The sequence below is a fragment of the Phodopus roborovskii genome, unplaced genomic scaffold (genome assembly GCF_943737965.1).
Source record: "Phodopus roborovskii unplaced genomic scaffold, PHOROB, whole genome shotgun sequence".
Lineage (NCBI taxonomy): Eukaryota > Metazoa > Chordata > Mammalia > Rodentia > Cricetidae > Phodopus > Phodopus roborovskii.
Window position 1 is genome coordinate 81348 of NW_026125474.1, and position 16460 is coordinate 97807.

The window sequence follows — 16460 nt, forward strand, 5'->3', positions numbered from 1 at the left end:
TAGAAAGACTCTGGAAAAGGGGAAGACAGAGTAAAAGGAAGGGAGAGAGATGGGGGAAGGAGGCAGGGAGCTAGGGAGGAAGGAGGAAGATAAGGGGAGAGGAAGAGGGAGGCAAGGGTGTGGGAGAGACATTACAAACAGAACAGAAACATAAGAGGGGGTTCCACTAATTATGCTTCTCATGAAACAGTAAAACGGTAACCAGAACTGTTTGTCGAGTTGTGGTTATCCAAGTAGCTCCTTGCTGATTTTTAACCACACGTACTGACATTTGTACTATGTCCCTTAAATACTTATTTCAACAACGAAAATACTTTTTAAGCATGCTATGCTGTAGATACAAAGACTTTTGGATACAAACACCCCCGGCTTTTTTAGAGCTTATGTCCTATGGAGAAAATTCGTCTGCTGTAAGTGTTGAGGCAAATGTACAAAGGGCCAAGAAGTTCAAGGAAGGCAAAGGGAGAGGCTGATGGTTGAAAACAGAGTAAGCAGAAGATGCCTCATTGGCTTAGGAGGTGAAATGCGTGCAGACTTAGGAAACAAGACTCTGCAGCCCTCTCAGTGAGACTCTCAGTGAGACGGAAGAGAAACACAAAGATTTGAGAAGGAAACATGCAGATGGGGCCAAGAGAAGCCAGCAACCTTACTGGAGAAGTAGAGGGGTCAGAGGTACCGAGAAGGATGAAGGGACTTAGAGCACATGAGGTTTTAAGGCAATTAAAAAGGCCCCTTTTGCTATTATAGTTTTGCTTTCGCTCGGAAACATGTTAAGCGGTCAATGAGAGTTTGGCTTGGTTCAGCTGCCCCTGTAGATTTCTCCATCGTGATCTTGGCCTCCCATGCCCATATGTTCCCTCCTCATTCTCTTCGCCTGGATTCCAGGAGCTGGGCCTGCTTCTTAGTTGTGAATCTCTGCATCTGGTTCCATCAATTACTGGATGAAGGCTCTATGATTATAGTTGAGCTCATTCACCAATCTGATTATAAGGGTAGGCCAGTTCAGGCTCCTCTCCACTATTGCTAGGAATCTGAGCTGGGGTCCTCCTTGTGGATTCTTGGGAATTACCCTAGCACCGGGTTTCTCCCTAACTGAATAATAGCTCTCTCTATTAAGATATCTCTTTCATTGCTCTTCTACTTCAAGCTCTTCCCAATTTAGACCATCCTGTCCCCTCATGTTCTCATTTCCCCCCCCCCTTACCAGCCCCCACCAGTTTTCCCAGGAGATCTCATCTAATTTCCGTTCCTAGGGTGATCCATGTGTCCCTCTTAGGGTCCACCTTGTTACCTAGCTTCTCTAGGGTTGCGGATAACAGTCTGGTTTTCCTTTGCTTTACATCTAACATCCATTTATGAATGGGTAAATACTGTTTGTCTTTCTGGGTCTAGGTTAGTTACCTCACTCAAAGCTCATGGAAACTCATGAAGTCCAGACCACAGCTGTGAAGACTCCATGAGATCGAACTAGAACCAGCCCCCTCCCCCCCGTATGTGGGAGTCAGTTGTGAAGCTTGGACCATCTGAAGGTTTCCTGGCAGTAGGACCAGGATCTAACCCTTGTACATGAGCTAGCTTGTTGGTACTTATTCCCTATGGTGGGATACCATGCTTAGTCTTAATGCATGGAGAAAGGGCTTGGTCCTGCCCAAACTTAATGTTCCAGACTTTGTTGACTCCTCATGGGAGCCCTTACCTTTGAGGAGGCATGGCCTGGGAAGGGGGTTGCTGAGGGGAGGTGAGAGGAGGTGGAAGGAGGGGTGGGTGGGAAAACTTTGTTTGGAGTTCAAAATGAAATTAAAAAGTAAATGTATAAAAAGAAGTCAATGGGAGCTTTTAGTAGAGACCTAGCATGACTATTTTAATTTAAAAAAAAAAACAAAAAAACAAAAAACATTTTATAGATTCTTTGTGGATTCACGTCACGCATCCCAATCCCATTCATCTCTCCATCCTTTCATATCCATCCTCTGCCCTGTTAACCTCCCTCCCCAAAAGATACATTTTAAGGGAAAAACAAAAACAAGCAAACACAGAAGTCTCATCATGAAAGCTGTAGTGTGAACACACTGAGTCACACAGTATAACTTTAGTCCATACATACATCTTTATTTGTAAGTATTCATGGCTATGAGTATTGGTCTAGTTCGAGGCCTCTGTCCCCTCCATACTGGGCCCTCACTGGGACTCCTCTTGGACATCCTGTTGTTGCCTTGTGTCATAGAGACCCTGGGCCCTCACTGGGACTCCTCTTGGATCCTTGTGTCATAGAGACCCTGCAGCTTTGGGTCTGTAAGTCTGTCTCCTTTGCATTCTCCAGCAGTTCACAGATGAGATGGATGTTGGGGTAGTCCAACTCATAACCCTGGTTCTGGGCCTGGTGGTAGCTGTGTTGGCCAGCCTGTCAGTTGTCCATCGTTGACACCACCAGGAGGAACTCTCCAGCAGAGCCCTGGCTAGCTCATCTGCTGCAGTAGTTTAACCAACCTACCCTGCTAAGTTTGAAACACATTGTGCGGATATAAAGACAAAGATTATGGACAACTCCCCAAGTTATTGTGGTGTTCAAGGCAATTGAGTATAGGAGTCCTTCCATAGATGTTTCCTCAGAGTTAACCATCTGGAATTCATCCTTCAAAATTGAGCCCAGCTAGCAGCTGCTGTCCCATCTCTGTCCCTTGAACAAATGTGTGCATTTCTGTTCACATGTCCATTAACATGTAAGTGTTCATGTAAACAGTCTGTCAGCATGTCAGGTAATAGTACACCCTGGGCCCCCTAGAGCAGTGTCCTTTCCCCATAGCTCTGGTCCTACTTGACCTTTTACCTACATACTGGAGGATCTCTCACTGACTGTACTAGTTAGCAACCAGATTTATTTTCTTTGATGATGGCTTCTTGAATTTATCTGTCAGGACCCAGAAAGAGCCAATAATCAAATTGGAACTAATATTAAAGTATTTGCTCATTAGGCTGAGGAGGTGGCTCAGTAGATGCTATGTAAGCACGAGAATCCAAGTTTGAATTCTCACTGTTCACATGGAAGTTGTGTACAGTGCTCCACATCTGCAATGCCAGGCTTAGTGACAGGGGAAAGCAGGTGGGATCTAGGGACTGTTTGATCAGCCAGCAGAAGGGGACAGTGAGACCGTGTCCCAACAAAGAAGTTAGTGGACAGTGACAGTGGACAACATCAGATGTCTGATCTCCAAGGGTACACAGGTAAGTGAGCATGCATGCACACGTACATACATGGCCTTAAGTGTGCACGTACAAAGCATCCAAGTCTTCTTTGAGTCCCATCCTGTGCTCTAACAAACTACTTGAGCCAATTAATCACACTCCGCTCAGATTTATCTCTGTCCCCTCTACAGTATTTCCAGACTTTGAAAATTCAGATTTGAATATTAAAAGATGAGTGCAAACTTCACAACAAATGTATGTTCTCCTCTGACTTTTCAAAATGTTCAAGAACCCAAATTTGTGATTCAGTGTAGAAAGATCTTATATACATATCCCCTATCTAGCATCAAATTAATCAACCCTTTTGGGGAGAAGGCAAAATTTTGTTAGTGATTACTACAAGTAAGTAAGCAGGTTACTCAGAGGCCAGAGATATTCGAATAAGCAGTTTTTGTTATGTAAAATCAATAATTTTTCAAGTGAACAATTCAGCAGATTTAGCACAATTTCTGCCCACCTATTAATCAGCCTGAGGAAGCTACAAATGGCTCCCCAGCCACTTGGAAATCCCCACTGGAAGTGGGAGGGGTGTTATTGGAAAGGATCAGAAGCTAGCAAGACAGATCACACGGGGAAACAGTCACATTCCAATCATCCTTTTGTAAGGAAATGGCGGAAGAATTGGCTGTTAACTGCAAAATAGTGTTGAGAACAGGCAACAAGCAATGCCATTTTGACTTCAGACTCTATTTTACCTGTAGGATGAAACAAATTTTAAGTTCCCAAGCCCTAGGGGAGCTGGGAAACTTCCAATAGCTAAGCAATCTCCTCTGTGAACCATAGACATGGAGCTTTCCAGAAACATAGTTCCTAACAACAGAAGGAACAAATGAATCTGATTGGTTGGACTGAAAGCTTACATTATATATAAGTTGACAAAGATGGAACATTCAAGGAAGTCGCTAGTCTCTAAATCCTGATTGGTAAAAATTCTAACTGGAACTTGGAAACAAATGTTTGTGATTTTTGTGCTTAAATACTTGATTCAATTGACATTTAGGGTCGAAGTTCAGCTCTTTTCTATAGCCCTGATCCCTTTCTCCCCTTGCTTTGTGCTGCCCTGCATTAAATTTTGGCATGTGATAAATTCTTGTGTCTACTTGGGTTGATTAAGGGGCTTGGACCACATCAATTCTATGTCATAACAATGACAAAACATGTTCTGTGTTCCAAAACACTAATCCTGATAGGATGCTTTTTAATTGTTCATTATCAGATCCACTTTATCTTTTGAAATATAATATTTAAAGAGGATGCTTCCTGTAAGGGCAGTGCTTCTATGACTTCATGTTACACCAGGTTCTGCTATCATATATGATAGGCAGATTCTCTGGGTTATCGAGTTGAGGAAGAAGTTGGAGTCACTCCTTTTGTGTGATGGTCATTTTAATCATGATCATGTGGATGAAAATAACAGCCCTATTTACAGTGAAGATTTTCTTCCCTCACTTCTTTGCTTATCAATTTAGAAGTACATTTTGCCTTCTGTCCATGTCTGATAGACATTGAACAAATCACACAAACACAGTGTACACTCCAGTAACAATTTTTGAGTAACATACGTATATATGTATGCGTATATAGCCTACTAATCTACGGTGTTACTGGTCTGTACACATGTTTAGTGCTGACTACTTGGGGTGTAGTAACCCATCAGGAAGCTCTTCCCCATTTCCAGCAGCATTTAATCAGCTCTAGTTCTTTATGTGGGAGATGGGACTTGGTGAAATGTCTACATTCATGTTGACATATAACTGAAGTTGCCATCATACAGGTCTTATTTAATAGATCATATTGTTGACATTTCATGTGTACAGTGTCCCTGTCCTGACTAGAAGACAGTAGCAGTAGGCATCCTGGTCCTCTGGCTCTCACAGTCTTCAGCCCCCTGCTCCTTCACCCACACTATTTCCTGACAATATAGGGGCTTTGTTATGATTGTACCATTTAGATCTGGGAACGTCATGTTCACTCATTCTGGGTATTTCTTGGCTGTCTTACTCCATGTCTAGCGTCTTACTAACTGGAAGATAATATGACCCTCTTTACGAGGCTGACAAGTATAGAAGCCTCACCTTCTTCATCCAAGTTCTCAGCTAAAGTTCAAATTTAAAAAGGTCTCCTAGCATTTCAGGGTTTGCTCTGATTTTCAATATTCATCTTTTCTGTTCTGTTTTTGTTGTTGCTGTTGTTCATGGTGGTGGTTGGTGATGTGTGTGTTGGGGAGTATCCTTACAGTCTCACGTATTTATCTCTTCTTTATCTTCATCCTTACATTTACAGCTGCTTCTCACAGATACTGAATGAGGAAATATTACAAACTTGGTTGTAGACCTCTGACCCATGAATCCATACACAGTTGTGCAGTAAACTTCCCTGGGAAGCTGTGTCTCTGATTTGAAACCTGTTAAAAGAAAATACAATGCGACAATTAAAGCAATCAGAGACCCAGAGAGACCTTTAATGGAGCCAGAAAGTTTAAGGACATTGTTAATAAAACAGTTTTGAGGCATCTAAATTTTAATTTAGATTGTATTAATTCTCAGATGGTAATGGATTTGTCTTTAAAACGAAGGTAAAAATTGATTTCCCCTAAGAAATGCTACTATTAATCGTTGCATAAAATAGTCATGCCAATTTGTCACACTCAAGGAACATTGTTGGCCATAGTACAAAAGCCACTACCTGGTGCAGTTTACCTTGAGTGGCTGCCTCTTCTTGCCCCTGGGGTTGGTAGATTAAGAAAATCTGTTCTACAAATGATGAAGGCTGAGATCAACCACCTTGACCCAGGCCTTTGGGAGGATTCTAACCTGTATTTTCTGAAAATTTTCCTTAAACTGGGGGTGGAGGCTGGGGGGATGAGGATGGGATGTGGAGGGGATGGGGGGGGGAACAGATTCAGCTACTGCCATACTTGAATCCAAGGAGTAGTAGCATTTTAAAATGTTAAGCCCACTTTGTGAATCTGCAGAGAATCATCTAATTTTAAGCTTACAGTTGAAAACAAATTATGATGAGCAGATGCTACAGAAGAGGAAGAAGTCTGTTCTGTAGATTATTCATGAATTCTCTTGGCTTGGATTAAAGGAAATGAAGGTGCTGAGCTCTGATGATGTGACTCCAGGGGAGAGAGGGAAGGGGAGGGGTTTTTCATTCCCACCAGTACCTACAGGAAGCAAATTAAATGCTACTCTGAGAACTTCAGATTGATTTAAAAACCCTAAACAGTTCATCAGGCAATGTTAATAAGCACTTGTCAAGCACAATTAGGTGTTTAAGAAAACAGACCAACATGAACAAAACACGGGAGAAAAATGAAATGCACACAGAGTTAGCAGGTGTAGATCTTAAAACAAGCATGCTAAGTGGATTCTAGGAGTTAATAGCTAGTATTGAGAATATTGGACGCGAAGCAGGAGTTGCAAATTGGTGACAGGAGTTCACTTGTAAAAGAACTAAGCTAAATTACAGACAACAAAGTTTAAAATGAGAGATGGGTGACAAAAACATCGGGCAAACTGGAAAAAAAAATATGAGAAATAAACCCAAAGATTAAAATAAAAATCAGTATAATAAGAAATTAAGAAAAACAGAAAAAAGAAAGAGAGAGAGAAGGGAGGGAAATAGGGAGGAAGAAGGAAGGAAGGAGGGGGAGGAAGGAGGAAGGAAAGAAGAAAGGAAGGAATAAAGAGAAGGGAGGTGATATTTAATAGGAAGATGCAATTATTTTAAGTCTACGTATGCCTATTAATATGGCTTGAAAATATCAAGTGAAATTCTTGAAGAAATATAGGCAGACACATGTGGGTGCTTCTGATACAAATCTCTGCACTGAAGGAGGGAACCACAATCACATGAATTATGCTCTCTGATTGCAGAGGAACAAAATCTGAAGTCTCAAGGACAAGTAGGAATGTTAGAAGCACAGGTATGCTTGTAAATTGAGGAATGTATTTCTAAGTAATGCATGGGTCAAAGAACAACTAACAATGGAAATCAGAAAGCATTTTGAACTGAATGACCACAAAGCAAAAGAAAGACTGGAGGTAATGAGTTAAAAATTCAGTATAAGAAGTTAGAGAGAGAATTCAATTAAGCACAAAGAAATTAGATGGAAGACAATAATAAATATGAGAAATGTCATTAACCAAAGAAGTTACAAAAGAGAAAAGGAAACACAGTAAAATTAAAATATCTTTTAAAAAATTATTAAATTGAATTAAACACATACTAATATTAATGAGAAAAATTAATGTGAAATGCATGCATGCATATGCATTGGAAGGGGGATGTAATTTCATATTTACAAATATTAAGGAACAGATGAATAGAAATTGCAAAGACACAATGCAGGGCACAATGAAGAAGAATTAGTAATAACAAAATTAAGAAAGATGCATTTAAAATTATATCATAAGTCATTTCACATTGGATGTGTGCAAAACACTCACGTTAATGATTGTATTTTCATGCCCTTTATGTCACCATTCTAAATGAGAGCTATTCTTTCTACAATCAGTTTTGGATAAAGAAAATGGCATTCTAAGAAGCACAGAGATTTTTTTTTTTTAATGTCACTTGTCTGGTGAGTAGATTAGTCTTTGAGGTCTGACCTCAAAGGCCACGCATGTTCTTAGTCACAAGGCTGCAGGGAACAGCAGGGCCTGCCTTCACCTGGACCAGATGCTGAGGGAACTCCCGAGTCAGCAGCACCAGTTGACCATCCTACTCAATTTTCTTATACCCCTTTCTTTCCGTCCCTAGCTCGCTTTCTCCCTCTCCCTACCATGACTTGCCCTTTTTCTCACATGTGACCGGGAAGCAGGTTCTTAACCACATGGCAGACTTCCACACGCCTCTACAGGAACTTACGAGTTGGGAATAAATGATGAGCCATCCTCCCAGAGCCATGGCCCTTCAGTCTCTTTACGGGAAAGGCCTATCCAAAATGAGTTAACACGGTGAGAAGATGTTTGGTTTTCAATGAATTCCTGTAGTAAAACAAAAATACACACACACACACACATCAGGAGAAACCTAAGACAATTCTATAGGCATTGTGAGATAGTTAATCCATTTAAAGAAGAATGTAATGTAAAACAACAATCTAGAGAGGTCTTCAATCTTTGAAGATCATTGAATGTCTAGAGAGATGGACTTCCTCGTTTTAGAGCCACTGTCAATTTCCTCATTAAGAATAGATTGATAATGTTAGTAAAGAATGTGGGCTAAGGAGATGGTTCAGCAGGTAATTGTTTGCTGAAAACACACAAGGATCTGGATTTGAACTAAGAATATCCATGTTTAAAACCAGATATGTCCATGCATGTATTTAACCCCTGTACTATAGTAGAATATTGGAGAATCCAGAGGCTAGCTGGTTGTGAACCTAGGTCTCTCTCTCTCTCTGTCTCTCTCTCTCTCTCTCCTTCCTTTCTTTCTCTCTCACACACACACTACACATACCAAAACACACATAAACACACAACAATGCATACACATGTATGTGTATATATACACACATATGCAACACACACACCTACATGCACACATACATATAAGTGCTCATAAAAACCAAAAGGGGAAAACAGGCTTATTAGATCAGTATTCTGCCCCATTCAACAAACCACACAAAATCCAACAAAGTCCAGCTCCCTGGCAATTTCATGGGAAATAAACCATCAATTTTTGCACATGTTGCAAATATAAATTCATACTAGCTTTGCCAAGAAACACAGTGCTGGGAATGAAGCCCAGTGTCTGGCAGGTGCCAGGTAAGCATTCCACCACTGATCTGCATCCCCAGAACTGCAATGCATGTTTTATGAATAAATAGTCCAGATTTCAATAAAGACTGGAATTGGTCACACAAATGAGATGATCCTTTGCAAATTACAGGTTGGTATCAGAAGCCATGTGGATTTCTAATATGATTCTCTTCCTTGGCTATATTCCTGCTTTTGTTGACTTTAGCAAGAACTGCAACTATTGGGTGTAGCATTACAGACTGATAAAAATGGAGTATTGAAGATAGAATGTGTGGATTAGAACTGTGTTGTGGGAAGCTTTCCATTGCTCCCTTATCACGGATCATTTGAATCCAACTGTTCTGTCAACATGGATGGTAAGTCCTCCTGTTTCTACAACATGCATGGTACATCCTCCTGTTTCTACACAATTTCTTATTAACAGGGACACCTCTCAACTCTCAGATTACTTGTTATTAATATGACCATATGTTAATAACATATTAACAACTACTGTTTCTCTTTTCAACTATATATAGGAGGGTTAGTTTTTAAACCTCTTTTCCACTTATAAGGAATTTGAGGTCAGTCTTGGCTACCCAGTGAGTTCCAAGTCTGTCTGGAATAGAAACCATGATTCAAAATTTAAAAAAACAAAACAACAACAAAAAAAAGACCCAAAAGACAAAACCTACCTCTTTGTCTTTCTTAGTATTTTGCAAAGAACAAACAATTCATAAATGTACAATATCACTGCTGATTTCTCTTTTATAGTAAAAATGACTTATACGTCAATTTTGAAAACTGAAATGCAAATGTACAAAAATTCAGAGCCCTTACCACTATATTCAAACAATCATGAAGTTAGTTTTGAATGATTTGTTTTAATATTTTTACATTTACTTCTTTGTTTTATGCATTTGTGTTGTATGCCAGGCCACCGTGCTCATATGGGCATCAGTGGGCAATTTGTGGAAGTTGTTTCTCCCTTTCCATTGCATGGGTTCCTAGGATCAAACTCAGATCAAGTTTGGTGGCAACTGTTACCTTCCAAGACCTGGAATCGTTTAAAGTAAAGTTTGATCCCTTTTCAAATTAATTAATTAAAATATAATAATGAATTTCATACTTTACATGCCTATGGTATAATTTTGTAGTTATGTAGAACATTGATATTAACATTGTTGGTCCAAGAATCTCTTTTGTTCTGCTGAACATAGATCACGGGTAATTATAGCCCAAGCTTGTGCTTACAAATTCTCTTGGGTTATCTATCTTCAGTAGATGAGCACCTAGCTGCGAGCAGTGTCTCTTACTTCCAGCCCAGGAATTTTGTGACATCTTAAACAAGTAACAGCTCTTCTCATGTACAATCCAATTAGGAGGGCAAGGCCCAGAAATAAATCCTGGAAAGAAAAGATAATATCATGACGTCCGCTGTGTACCAATTGATTCTTTTAGTGCATTTTCATGGGTACCTAATAATGAGTTTTCATTAGCATATACTTCATTAACATATATTTAACTTTTGACTCAAATAAGACAGTATTTTTACAGAATATATTAAAATCCGTTTGTTTATTAAAAACTGAAATTTGGGGCTGAAGAAATTGTTCGGTGGTGAAGAGTACTGGCAGCTCTCCCAGAGGACCTGAGTTTGATTCTTAGCACAGCTCCTACAACTCCAGTTCTGGGGGATCTGACACACTCTCCTGGTCTCTGAGGTTACCAGGCATTCAAGTGATATACAGACAGATATGCAAGCAAAACACTCATACACATAAAAACCTGAAATTTAAAATCAAGTGGGTAACTGCCATAGTTAAATAGGCAACTATACTTCCATTACTTCAAATTTAATCACAGACTCAATTTCTCTACTGCCCTTCCCTAAAACAAACACACTCAAACTCAGTTGCTACACGCACTAGCTCCATTTCGATTAATTCATCTCATGAAGAGGCATACATGTAATTATATTTCAAGGACTCATGTTTCATTAGCTAAAAAACGTGGGTAGGTAAGTCCAGAGATGGAATAGTGAGGGGAAAATAATGCCAGTCAATTACAATCCAATCAGAAAGACAGACAGCATGTAGAAAAAAATGTTTTGAAATCAATTATTAAATGTGTTTAACCAGAGTTTTCAGAGATGTCTGCATCTATCTGGTCTGTTTCTTCTGCGTATTCTTATTAGTGTTTACACTCTTGTCTTCAGTCACTTCCTCACTTTTCCCCGACATTCTTTTTCCCTTACGTCTATCTGATCCTAACAATATCACTGTAAAAATATCAGCTCCCTACAGGCAATGAACACCGCCCCTTCCTTTGCATACAATTATATCATTTCCGGTAGGTCTTGCCACACAGCCAGCAGAGACAAAAGCAGTTACTGATGCTGTTAGCAAGAGCTGTGGACTTGTGATATCACTTTGTCAGGTGCCTGACAGGATATGTCATGCTAAGGAAATACTGTTATGCATGTTTGCCTGGAATACACTGCTATTAGACATAAACATCTTCCCCACCGCATGCCTCAGCACCAGGAAATGGACCTCTGGAATCCAGGATTCTATTCCTCCTTTATAAAGTTCTGCCCTTGCCTGTGGTCTGGGATGCCTTGGAAGGAGCCACCTTGTCATCTAAAGATGGTTTTGTGGGTTTGTGGTTCTCTTTATTTCTTGACGGGAAGTTTTCTTTCTCTTCTGGATGTCTCCCTGAATTGAATCTCCAAAATGCTTCATATTTCACGAACAATAATAATGACAGGGGGAAAAAAAAGAAAGTCATTCTACTGTGTTTGAAAACTGAAATTCCAGCACCCATATTTTATGAATGCTAATAGGGGATACCTATTAATTATAGATTAATGATAAATCAATGATGCATTGCTGATAAAAAAAAAAGACAGTCTGATGGTTGATACATGGATGATTGATCAAATATATGGAAAGGAATAAGTAATTTCTATGAAGAAGGTAGCAAGAAGAAAATGACACAGACCTAGCTGCAATTATAAGAGATTTGTAATAATAATTCAATGACAATAACACTCTTTCTACTTTCTTTTATTATTTAAAAAGAGCAGGTTTTTGAGAATTACCCAGCTTGTATCACTGTTGTACTTACTAAGCATTTGACTAATTATGAGCAATGAAGACTTTCGGAAAGCATCACACAACTGTATTGACACAGGATTCTTGAGATATAAAATCCTAAAGAGATCTATTCATCTGTCATAAAATATCTGCTTAGTATGTTTTAAGTACCTCAGGCAATACTTTGTAGAGTCAAGATTTTTTTTTATTAAATATCATCTGTAAGATAATCTCCATGTATCACAAAGCTCACAAAATTACACACAACTCCTTTAATACAGCTATGTCCTAGGAAAGGTAACAGCATATTATGTTTCCTTCTCCAGCTCTGTAAGTTCCCCTCCACTAACTTACCCTTTAAATTCCTCTTTTAAAAAAGTAAGCTATCCACGTGGAATAGGACAGCAATATGGCTAAGAATGTATGTTTTATTAAGCAGATTGTCTACAATCTACTCATGACCCCAATTTATAACGATGGGATAGTCAATCTTCCAGTCTGTTCATTCTTCTGTAAGTGAAATGGAAATTAACAGCAGGAACTCAATGGGATTAATGTACAGATTAATTGTCTGTGACTACCATCAACCTCCCTCATCCATACTCACCTAGGACCCCCAGGACTACAGCAACCACTAGGGCGACCAAGCACAGGATTCCCAAAGCCACTGCAATGGGACGCCAAGGGGGAGATGAAGAGCAGCTTCCTGAAAGCCAGAGAGATGAGAAAGAAAATAAGGAAAGTCTGTGGAGCCCTTTAATTGTTCAGGACACTGGAGTGGGGGCAGAGATCATCAGCCACTAGAGTCCCAAGAGTCTAGTCTTGCAGTATTGACTCTCCTTTTTCCCCCCAGCTTCAGGACATCTCTTCAGCTGCTTTGCTGTTATCCCTTTAGCATCCTGTATATCTTGTACTGTTTCTGTTTTAAAATCTGCCTTCTGATAATGGGACATTTTCATCTAACATATGTTTTCCATCACTGATGTACCAACAACTGGTTTTTAAAAATTCAAATTAACCTTTTCCCACAAAAGTAGATCATATTTGGGATTTAAAACCCTATGTCTCCTGGCTATGCCTTGCTATATGTGCACCCCTCAACTGCAGGTACACATGCTAGTCTGGATGCTATTCATTCCCTGAAATCCAACTTTTTCACAGAATGAGCAGCTTTCTGTAGGAGGAACAGAAGCAGTTATTAAGGGTAGCTTTCCTTTTTCATTTAATTGTTGCACTATTTGGACAAACTACTTTCTCCATCCCCTTCTTTAATTTTTTAAGTTTCCATTTGTGAAACTGGATCAATAGCAACTTAAAATACTGTTGGAACTAAATAATCTAAAAATGCACAAAACACACCTTCCAGAAACTGTGAGCACTTTGTAGTTTACACAGCATAAACACATAAGCCTTGCCCCTTCCATAACTCAATTTTCTACCGTTTTCCAAGCAAATTTCACAAGAAAGGAGTTGTGTAAGTGGTTATAAGAAGAAAATAATTGCATAATGTGAGCACCAAAAAGCAGAAGAAAGCAAATTGTGATGTCAGAACCCATTAGTCATCTCTTCCTTAATGATAGCACTGAACTGATTTTGTATTAAGCTTACCACACCAACAGCAGAAGCCCAGGTCACAAGGATGCCCAATAGGAGACCCAGAAAGAGAGTAAGACACCTAACCTGTGAGAAGAGAGACCTTTAACATCCTGTATAGCTTGCACTGTTTTCATTTTAAGAATCTCCTATCTCCTGCTAATTGGATATTTTCTTCTAGCATATGTTTTCCATACATGGTATGCCAACAACTAGCTTTTAAAAATTCAAATTAGTCTCTTTCCACAGAAGTAGATCAGATTTGGGATTTAAAACTCTGTGACTTCTGGATACTTTTGGGTTTCACCAAAGATGTATTCATTTTTGTTTTTCCATGCAATCCTCTATTATTTAATACCTTGCCCTTAGTAAGGTTATACAGGTTTATTTACACTATGTTGAGTTTCCTGGCCACCTCACAAGTAACAAGCGACTCATTAAAGTTCTTTTATTTTTGTCTATCGCTCATGTTACCAGCCCCACTTCCAACTGATGAATAGTTTCTAGGAAAAGAGATTTGGTGAACATTCAAGGGATCTGTGATAACCTCTAGCAGCCTATAAAACATACATATACATACACATACACATACACATATACACACATATACATACACACACATACACACACACACACACACACACACACACACACACACACACACACACACACACACATATATATATATATATATATATATATATATATATATATATCCCCGGGTCTCTATCCCGGGATAAGAATGAAGGTTCTGTAAGAAAATGAATACCTTTCTCTGATCCCACAGGTCTTTTGAGGATGTCTCTAGTCCTGAAGTCCAATTGAGTGTATCCATCTTCATCCAGATTCTCTAGATGAGAGTTATATTCCATTGTTTCATAGGGCCTTGGGTAGGCAGAGCACTTGAATGTTTTTTCCAAGTAAAATAACTGCCAGAATGAGGCTTTCAAAGCCAAACCCTGAAACAGCTCTTTGCTGAGGTTTATGGAGCACAGTGTAAGTAGTCTAGTCAGTGCTCAAAGCAGGAAATGAAAGCTACGTTGGAGTAATTTCCCATTTTTTGCCTCTAGATCCTGTTTTTGAGCCTGTAAATTCTGAAGAAACTAAAGCACTGTATAGTACATGGCTGTTGCTTGAAATCAATGCTACGACTGATAAATAGCTTGGTGTCTTAAAAGGCTTCAGTTACACTCTCCATCAAGTTGGCATGATTAATTGTTGTGACCTATAAAAACTGTTAAGCAGTTTTGGTACCTTGAATTCACCATTGGTCTGTTAGAATTTTGCTTGCATGCACACATCTGTACATGTGTGATTCTGTAAGTACACATTAAATACTTCACAACTGGATGAGCTGGATGTTTGCAGAAAGGTTATCCACAAAGAAACTCATTGCCGATTGCAGGAAACTACAGGTAAGTATCAAAACCACATTACTCCAGCAACAGAAAGCAGATGATTCTCTCTGAGGCTTGTCATCAATTCAAAATATATAGTAGTAAATATTTATTGGTAGTTAAATGCTTTCTCATTTAATCTCAGACCTCTAAGGATTCTATGTAAGTATGTGTTAGCCCTACTATTTTTAAATGGGGAGAAAAAGACATGGATACTCACACAATGGGAATTTTAAAACCAGAACAAGGGACTGGAACAAGGTCTTCTCTGTCTTTAAGACTTGGAATTGCTTTCTGCTGCACTGTCTTTGTTTTTATGGTCTTTTAACAATGCATGCAATAGTTTAGGGACAATCTAAAACTTAAACATAAGGTTAAATGACTGGAAATTTTTCTCTTTCTCTCTTTCAATTCACAGGTTAACACAAAGTGAAAAAATTAGTACAAAATTTGGTTTCTATCATTTGATTACTGTTATAGGTCAACAAGGAGGACATCAAAGTAACAAGGACAGAGTTAATTTAAGGATTGCTATTGCAATTAAAAAAAAGAGAGAGAGAAAAAAGGTCCGCAAAACAAAATCAGAAGGCTTTCTTTCCAGGGCTGGAGTGTGCTAATGAAGTTGTCGTGTTATGGTGCTGAAGTGATAGCCAGAAGGATCCTTCATCAGGCCTTGTCCGTTTGCACTCGTTAAACAAGAAACTTCTCATCTTTTTGTCATGAGGCAGTGGCAACCTTCGTACCTTGGTATGTAACCCCAACTCCCAGAGACAGTGAGGGAGAACAAGGATGGTCCTGAATGTTTGCCCTTGAGGAAACTGTTCAGGGAAGTGGAATTATTACACCAAGGTTAGAGAAAAAATACTGTATTGCAAATTCAAAAGGTAACTGCTGTAAACTAGATTCACCTACCACGACTGCCAAGTTGGTTTTTTTTTTTGTTTGTTTGTTTGGTTTTTTTGTTTGTTTGTTTTTTTGCTTTGTTTTGTTTTGTGTTTTGAGATAGGATCTCAGACACTCATCAATAAACTTACCTCTGACTTAAGCTATTAGCACTACCAGCATCAAGCTTGCTTGTATAGGTACCTCAAGCTATTGGACCCAGGTCCTTAGGAATAAGGCCCTCAGTTACTTGGAAGTCTTGGTAGGTCTGTCAGGTGTGCTGATGAGGTTAGGGAGCACTCATTATATGATAACTGTATGATAATGAGTGCATACTTTTCCAGGTCTAACAAGGATGGAGATGATAGAGCCATTAGTGGAGAGTAACCAGGTGAGATTCTGATTCTTTCCTGGTCTGCCACAAAATTCTTACTGACTATTCATGGATAAGTTATATAGGGTTCTTTTTTATCTATTCTCAACATCTATTAGCCATT

At 39.2% G+C, this 16460-nt stretch overlaps 1 protein-coding gene across 3 annotated transcripts; it reads right to left on the reverse strand.

The window, feature by feature from the left end:
• Window positions 1-2101: 2101 nt before the first annotated feature.
• Window positions 2102-14690, reverse strand: LOC127215553 (C-type lectin domain family 7 member A-like). 3 transcript variants are annotated; one of them, XM_051175962.1, is made up of 6 exons: window positions 14454-14690; window positions 12699-12797; window positions 11597-11731; window positions 10248-10399; window positions 8119-8237; window positions 2102-5647 (listed from the first exon to the last, which is right to left on the reverse strand). In XM_051175962.1, the coding sequence occupies exons 1-6, from the start codon at window positions 14554-14556 to the stop codon at window positions 5521-5523; spliced, it is 735 nt and encodes a 244-aa protein (XP_051031919.1). In that variant the 5' UTR covers window positions 14557-14690; the 3' UTR covers window positions 2102-5520. The 3 variants fall into 3 exon arrangements, with proteins under 3 accessions (XP_051031919.1, XP_051031917.1, XP_051031918.1); XM_051175960.1 differs by lacking the exon at window positions 11597-11731 and having other exon boundaries at window positions 14454-14689; XM_051175961.1 differs by lacking the exon at window positions 8119-8237 and having other exon boundaries at window positions 14454-14689.
• Window positions 14691-16460: the final 1770 nt, after the last annotated feature.

Bases quoted from the DNA above. Each gene is read 5' to 3' on its own strand.
- LOC127215553 (XM_051175962.1), bottom strand. From the start codon at position 14,556: ATGGAATATAACTCTCATCTAGAGAATCTGGATGAAGATGGATACACT. The intron at 11,732-12,698 runs GTGAGTATGGAT...TGAAATATGAAG, and splicing joins TGTAGTCCTGGGGGTCCTAG to CATTTTGGAGATTCAATTCA. The intron at 10,400-11,596 runs GCAAGGGCAGAA...TTTTCTTTCCAG, and splicing joins CAAGGCATCCCAGACCACAG to GATTTATTTCTGGGCCTTGC.